The sequence below is a fragment of the Ostrea edulis genome, chromosome 2 (genome assembly GCF_947568905.1).
Source record: "Ostrea edulis chromosome 2, xbOstEdul1.1, whole genome shotgun sequence".
In the NCBI taxonomy this organism is placed as follows: domain Eukaryota; kingdom Metazoa; phylum Mollusca; class Bivalvia; order Ostreida; family Ostreidae; genus Ostrea; species Ostrea edulis.
The window spans coordinates 89,665,822-89,674,331 of NC_079165.1; the positions used below are offsets into that span (position 1 = coordinate 89,665,822).

Sequence of the window (8,510 nt, forward strand, 5' to 3'; positions counted from 1 at the left end):
GTCGTAAAAACAATGTTCTACATTACTGTTATGCAGATGACACACAAGCCTATCTAGTCTTCAAACCTAAACATGACTGGCAAAATACCGTTAGCTGCCTTGAGGCTTGTATGGACGAAATAAAGATGTGGATGTCCGCTAACATGCTAAAATTAAATCAGAACAAAACAGAGTTCATTGTTTTTTCACCAAAAACCATAGTCACTGACTCACCATTGTACCATCTTTACTTTGCTGACACTATTATCAGTGAGACACTTATTGTGAAAAACCTAGATGTATGGTTTGATAAGACACTTTGCATGCAAAAGCAAATTCCATCTGTGTCTCGTGCTTGCTATCATCAACTACGTAACATCGGACGAATACGGTCGCTCATCACAGAAGATGCGTGCAAGACCCTAGTATGTGCCCTCGTGACATCTCGGCTCAACTACGCCAATGCTCTTCTTTTTGGTATTAACACAACCGACTTGGCAAAACTGCAGCGAATACAGAATATGGCAGCACGAATCATCACTCGTACCAAGAGAAGTGATCACATAACTCTAGTGCTGATTTCTTTACATTGGCTTCCTCATGACAGGCGCAGCCAATACAAAATTATCCTCTACGCATACAAGGTGATTCAGAAGATGGCACCAAAATACTTGGAGGAGGTGATCACTGTTTACCAACCGAATCGTTCCCTAAGATCTGAGGAGGGCCTCATCTGAGGAGGGCCTCCGTGGCCGGAGTGGTTAGAGCATCGCACTCAAAATCACACGGCCTCTCACCTCTGTTGGCACGAGTTCGAATCCCGCTCGCGCCGGTAAGTGAGAAAGTTACCCAGTTTACTTTCAGAAGGTCGGTGGTCTCTTCTTAGGTACATTATATCTGGGTTCTCTCTTCCACCAATAAAAACTGGGCGCCACCAGACAACTGAAAAATTGTTGAATGTGGCGGAAAACATTAATCAATAAAAAAAAATCTGAAAATTCACTGACATTAGTTAGGCCTAGATGTCGAACCTCCACATATGGAAACAGGCACTTGGATGAGGCAGCAACTACACTCTAGATTTCTCTACCTGATACCCTCCGCCGTTGTCAGAATTTGAACACTTTTAAAAAACATTTAAAAACACATCTTTTTAGACTTGCATATTATCAGTATTATAGGTGGTTAAATCTTTATGGTTTCTTTCCCATCATTTTAACATGACTTTTTCAAGTGTATAATTGTATATTTATTTCAACTATTGTATTTTACATCATTTGATTGTACGGCGTGGAACGTTTTTCATGCATATCATGTTTTAGATTTTAGTAATTTTACTTCACATCATTGATGTTTTTCTAACATTGTTTTGATATTATCTCCTTTTGCTACGTTTATAACATGCTGTATCATTTTTATTGTGTGCAGCGCTTTAGAGTGGTTATTTATAGTCTTATAGGGCACTATATAAATAACTATTATTATTATATTACATTTGGTAATCCAAATGATACTCTAAGATCTCTTGCAGATGACGACATTCTTCGAAATCAAGTTTCGGTTTCAATGTAATTTGATATCCCTGTTCATGCCCTCGGCAAATGAAATTGAGTTTTCATACCTATACTGAATTCTAATTGTTTTTAAATAAAAGTCTTACAAAGAAAGATGCATCGAATGATCCAGTAAATGATCTACCGAGCCCCTATTTTTACTCTTCCAGAAAAAAATACAGTCAGTGCCACAACATATGCCAGAAGTAGATTCTCAGAAATTCCGAAGAATTTTAATAAACTTGAAATCACTACTTTTCCAAAATCAACGTTACCAAAACGTACGACTTTTCAACACTTCACATTACCATCCCTCACAGAAAATTAAAGACATCACAGACCGCTACATCTCTAACAAAAATGGAACTCAAAAATATTCATATTTTGTTATCAGTCATAAAGAATACATTCTGATTCTACATACACGAACTCAAAAATTGATATCATAAAGATGATGGAGTTCTTCAATGTTGTAGTATTTGGAAATCATGTCATCCAACATTTTGTTTGAATTCCCATGGACAAAAATTGTGCTCCTTTATTAGTTGTCCTGTTTTGGTGTTCTTACGAGGCATACGTCAGAAGAGACCGCAAAAGTACGAGACCCTGTGCCACAGCAGGTGTGGCACGATAAAGATCCCTCCCTGCCCAAAGACCGTAAGCGCTGAACATGGGCCTTAATTTTTGCAGCTCTTCACCGGGAATGATCACGTATCCTTATGAGTGAAAAATTCTCGAGAGGGACGTTAAACAACATAAAATCAATCAATCCATTTGATATATCCCTTGTGAACATGAAATAAAATACACCATAGAATCTTCCTCATTTGTTCTCCATCACCAACTTCTCGCAGTTGTGTATTAATCTAATATCACTCGTATATGGTGTTTATGTCTCCCAACTGATTAGATGCGCGAAAGCATGTTCTGCGTATCATCAATTTTTAAATCGAGGCAGACTACTGACAAGTTCATGTTAAAGGGGTTTCAACAGTTTCGTATTAAGTCAGCATTGCGAGTGTCGAATGCTGTCTGACGTGTTTCATGCCGATTGTTAGATCGTTCTTATCATACTGATTTTGACTAAGGATAACTCCGTTTTTCTTATAAAGATAGAGGACTCAAAGCGGGTGTGACCGGGCAAAAGGGATGTTCATTCCTGTTAGATAAATGTACCTGACCCCCACTTTTAGTGTTTCCAGATGTCCTTGTTTGCCCTGATCTTGATTTTGTATTCTTTGAAGGATTATGAGATTACTGTTCGTTATCTTCCCTTCTTCATTAATATTTAACTTATTTATATTGGTATGTGAGATCAATATATTAACATGCAACTTATCTATGTCAACATGTAGAATGTTGATGTCGACGTACAGTATATTTATGTCGCCATACAGCTTATCAATGATAGTAATACATGCAAAATAAATTATATTATGTTAATCAAATTACTTATGTTAACAAGCAAATTATCTATTTTGATAACGTAATTAAGTACAATAGTGGAATGTATTGTCTAATTACATTGGAATGAAACATGGCTGATCAGCCTCCTTGAATTTATTTGTAAAACATACAATAAACATATCACAATCTAAAAACTTAGAAAGTCTTTCTATATTATAGGAAATATAGGTAAATTTCGGATTAGCACTCAATCCGTAGTTAAAATCAGTAAAGAACGGCGTTGGTATGAAACACGTGGCGAACACGTCATAGTGATAAGATGTATTTGCGAATTAGATCGTTATAACGACCACATAATTTACGAAATGCTGACTTTAAACGATACTGTTGAAGCCCCTGTAACATCAACTTATTTGAAGTTTTTTTTTTATTAGTTTGCAACTAAATGGTAATTAGATATGACACATATTGACATCATTTACTCACAACTTGTCAGGAATAAGATGCATGCTAACATATTTATCTAGAATGTAGGCTGTCAAGGGTGTGATTAACCAAATGTATTATTTCTGAAGAACGAAGCACCTCTCATGTCGACTTACTAATGATGCGTGTTGTCAGAATCACCATGCTTGTTGACATAACGGAACAGTCTATTTCGTGTTATCTTATTTTATCCAGCATGTGTGAATGTTATATCTGGCGAACATTTTTTCATTATCATTGTTTCAGTATATTCATACTTACGAAAGAAAGCTTCAATCGCACATTTTTGCCAGTGGATTACTAGTATGCGAACGTTCATATTGGCACTATAATAATATGAGAATAGAGAATGATAGTAGGGTTTCTAAGCTTTTTTGGCAGTCATCATAGAATTAATCCTAGAAATGTATACAAGTAGTGTGATTTAAATAAACAAATAGTTTATTTACAAATACAATAAAGCACTATGAAATAAATCTTATTTCATTGAACCGTTCGACAGAAAGATTTCAAAACCAAATAGTGCAATAATGACAATAGAGATTATAACCAGTTTCTGGGTTTGAGCAATGTAGTGTAGAAAATGAACTTGTAGATATATACATGTAGTTAGGAAAGAAATGTTTTGTATAGGATCCACAGAGAGCTATAGTTCTGTCTTCTGGAACCACCGCCTCCCGTGAACTGTTATCGGGACTGATTCACTATTTCCCCCAAAATTTTATTTTTCATTTTTAATGACCAAAACCTGCTGTCTAATATGGTTAAAACATTTCGCATAAAAATTAAGGTTATACATTTTTACACAAGCTCATTTTAGAGAGTTTGTTATTTGTTTTGTAAACAAAGATTGCGGTATGTTATTGTTTACGAAATTTTCAAAATAAATGGATATCGATCAAAGTTTATTATATCGGTCGACAGGGGATGCTTACTCCTCCTGGACACCTGATCCCACCTCCAGGGGTCCGTTTTTGCCCAACTCTCTATTTTGTATTGCTTATAGGAGTTATGAGATTGATCACTGTTCGTTATCTTCACCTATCATCTTTCACATTTCAAGCATTCTTTAGGTAAAATGTGTCATTTAAAAGTTAAAATGTGCGACTATGCAAAATTTTAAGATCCTTTATATTACAAAATTAATATTTCACTGCTTTGTTTGTATACATAAAAAGACTCGAGTCTTTGTTTACATAACACAGATTTAAGGCCAAAATATTGCTTTTATTCTTTCATTCAGAAGGTCAAAATTTTGGCTGTCAACATTAGATGAGTCATATTTTTGATGGTTAACATAAAAAATGCAAAATATTTTTTTCAAAAATCGTGAACCATATAATTATATTAGTGAAGAGATTACAAATACAACGGCTCTGTCATTCACCGTTACTTATCTCTCTATGTGTATTTATATTCCACACGATAAGAAAACCCGTCATCTGATAATGGCAAGGTTCACAGTCTTAGCGCTATGTGTTTTCTTTATTGACTACGTTCTTTCTGATACTGTAAATATTGACGAGCAGGAAGTTTCACTTTCCAAGGACATAGCTTTGTTACGGTACGTCAGGCTGTCTTAACGTTGCAGGATACGGTTAGAAGCCAAGGTGTCCTCATTACTGACCTCTGTCAGAGTAACCAGCAGCAGGAGAAACGTATAGAGGAACTGGAAGCTGCTCAGAAGAACACCGACGAACACCGCCAGCAGCAGGAGAAACGTATAGAGGAACTGGAAGCTGCTCAGAAGAACTCAGACGAACACCGTAAGCAGCAGGAATACTGGTTAAAGGATTTAGTGTCCAAATTCATCTCTGATAACATGGTGTCGTCTGAGAACACCAAACACACAGATAAAACCATACAAAATGCCATTGTAAAGGGTAAAGGCATTAAACGTGAGAAAATAGATCGAAAAGGTTGGTATCTCTAATGTTAATACTAATATGCTAAAATTCACTGCAAATACGGTATAGAGATCCTGATTTTATTACAGATATTATCATTTTCAGTGCGTTTACTTGCATCTTTGATTCCACCTACTAATACGCCTCCTGTTGAGGAGGGAATCGTCGCCTTCTATGCTCAGATATCAAAAGATGAATCTAATCCTAGTGTTCATCATACACTGATATTCGACAAAGTGCGTACAAATGTCGGAAACGGATACAACGGAGTGACGGGAATATTCACTGAGCCACGTGAAGGCATCTATGTATTCAACTGGGTCATTAGAATGCACAATGCTCAACATTCAACCGAACTACTGATTAACAACGACATCTTCGGCGCTGCATTTTTGCGCGCGAAAAATGGTGACGATGGGTCTGTAAGCGGAACTGCAGTTGCGCATGTCGGAAAAGGAGATGTTGTATTCGTGCGTACTCACTTCACGCTTGGTGGAGATGGTAACATACTTAGTGATTTGTATAGTTATACAACATTCTCTGGGTGGTTGCTACACTAGGTTATGACTGAGATTCTTTAATAAAATTTAGATTTAGATTACGGTCTATCATAGTTAACCTTTTTCATGCACAATGTAGTTTTACACCCGTGGCAGTCAGACGGGTTCGATCAACGGTGAGCAGTTAGCTCAGTTGGAAGAACAATTAACTAAAGATTCAGGAGACCCGGGTTCGAATTTCGGTCTGGTCCGTTGTATTTTCTTCCCTCCTCTTACATTATGTGCCGTTGACCAGCCTCTGGAACTGAAAGATGAAAATGCCCGCTTGGGGATAAAGATCTTGGGTTGGTGTATTCATTTTAAGGAGGTAGGAATGCGGCGGTCAGACGGGTTCGATCAACAGTCGCCAGACACTGGTAGTTCAGTTGGTAGAGCACTTGACAAGAGATTCAGGGGGATTGCGTTCGAAACCCGGTCTGGTCCATTGCATTTTCTTTTTTATTATTAAACACGGAAAGTATAAATCATATATCTATAATATGGTACAAAAGATTACATAATGAGTCTTAAAGGGACATGGACATGATTTGAGAAAAAAAAAATCAAATTTTGTTTTTCCAATTTTTATTGTTTACAATGTTTAACAACTAAAGTACAGTAAAACTCAAATATAGCAAACACGAGTATAGCGAAATTAAGCTATATGGTTAATCAAAATTTGAATATCAGTTTTTGAATTACATGTGAGATACAGCACTCGCAATTCTTTGTTATGTAGTCAAGGCTTGTGCCATATTTTTTGTTTAAATATATATTGCTTAATAGAAAATAGTATGTTTGAAACAAAATGAGGTGTGCTAAACACTAAAATATATTTATTAATGTTCAGAATTAACTCCTAAATTGAAAAATCTACTTTAAACGAACTTTTACTTGTATATCTAACCTTCGTAAACAAAAACATGACATGAGCCTTGTTTACATAGCAAAGAATTGCGTGCCCTGTATATCCCATGTATTTTGACAACTGACATTCAAATTTTTGTTGACCAATAGAAATACCTTAGTTGAGCATTCTAAACATAAAACATGAAAAAAAAAAAAAAAAAAAAACAAAAAAAAACAAAAACCAACCAAAATGTTCAGGTCAAATCGTGCCCTTGTCCCTTTAAGTATAAACAGAAGACTTCATTTCTATATCATTTCTTCTCACAATGACTGAATGACATATTTGTTTTTGCTGTGTATTTTATTTTATTATAAGACTGAATAATTTGTCGCTATCTAATTGGCTGATATCCAATAAACTACAAACAGTAGAACTTCATGTGCATCTCCACGTGCATTCTCGGTGAATGTATCATTTGATTTTTCTTACATCCGACCAAAAAAAAATTGGGAATTTTTCAAATTGATACTAGCTTTTTTTGTCGTCCAATGAAAACTCGCGTCTCTAATCACATTCGACTAGGTCTTACACTCTAGTTGTAAACAAATATGGTCGATCAGATATCGTTTCGTATGCTTTAGTAGCCGGGCTTAATTTTTTTGATCATATAATAAAACAATTATCAACATTTTCTCAGTCAGTAAGATGATTTAGCTACTCTCAAAGTATCCTGGGCTCGGTGAATATGTTCTTCTCAAAGTATATAAAGCATCATATTGGCCGTGAAAATATCAACAATTGTATATTATTCTACGTGAAAGTTATTCATAATTCATAAGCGAAATTATAGGATCTGGGACCTCGTTTCTGATTTTCGTACGTCTGCGATCAGTCCGTTCTTCAATATTACCATACTTTGTTTGTTTTTGTTTTGATGTTTTCTGCCACACTCAGCAATTTTTCAGTTATATGGTGGCGCCCAGTTTTTATTGGTGGAAGAGAGAACCCAGATACAATGTACCTGGGAAGAGACCATCGACCTTCCGAAAGTAAACTGGGAAAACTTAAAACTTCTCTGAAGAATTTTTTCAACCAATTTTCACCACAGAATTTAATCAAATACATTTTCCTTTGGATCCACTCTGACTTTTATCGCGCGCTGAACTGTAGGGCATGTCACTTCCGGATTACAATAACAAAGAAGTAAATAAGCATGGAATACTTCAATTGCTATCAAATTCCTGCATCAAAATTATATCTTTGAAAGAAAGAAATCACTACAACCATTTATGGGAAAATGTATTTAATTAAATCATGTGAGTTGGTGAAGGAAATAAATTTAGGGAAAATCCTGAGGATATCGGTAAAACTTAACGCCTTGCATCAAAAGATTTGCATCTAAATGCGCCTTTTCCCTTCCATCTAATTTACACCCAGGTACTAAGATCAATAGTGACTTGGATCGTCATCGCAAGACTGCGCATAGCTAACGAAACACCATTTGTATCGATGTCAACTTTGCCCTACAATTGGTTACTATCACGTGACCGCGGCGTATATACGTCAATTCTAATATAAGTCGATAACCGGTACTAGGGTCCATTCTGCGTTGTCTTCAAAGATAGCGTCAGAGAGGTTGAACCCCTGCATTGATCATACGATAAGGAAATCGTCAAAAGTTCAGGAGAGGTAAAACCACATTTTGAGCTTTTTTAAAATCTCATGTCTCAGATTTCATGTGTGTTTCACTTGACATTTTTATCGCAACGATTAGAAGATTAATTTGTTT

General features: G+C 35.9%; 1 protein-coding gene across 1 annotated transcript; it reads left to right on the top strand.

Annotated features, from left to right (window-relative positions):
- The first annotated feature begins 4,793 nt into the window (after window positions 1–4,793).
- On the top strand, window positions 4,794–5,938 carry LOC125681558 (complement C1q-like protein 4). The gene is made up of 2 exons (XM_048921714.2): window positions 4,794–5,344; window positions 5,438–5,938. Exons 1-2 carry the CDS (start codon window positions 5,248–5,250, stop codon window positions 5,890–5,892), a joined length of 552 nt encoding a protein of 183 aa, XP_048777671.2. The 5' UTR covers window positions 4,794–5,247; the 3' UTR covers window positions 5,893–5,938.
- Window positions 5,939–8,510: the final 2,572 nt, after the last annotated feature.

Coding starts and splice junctions, on each gene's coding strand:
- LOC125681558 (XM_048921714.2), top strand. CDS start 5,248: ATGGTGTCGTCTGAGAACACCAAACACACAGATAAAACCATACAAAAT. Junction 5,345..5,437: donor TGAGAAAATAGATCGAAAAG/GTTGGTATCTCT, acceptor TATCATTTTCAG/TGCGTTTACTTGCATCTTTG.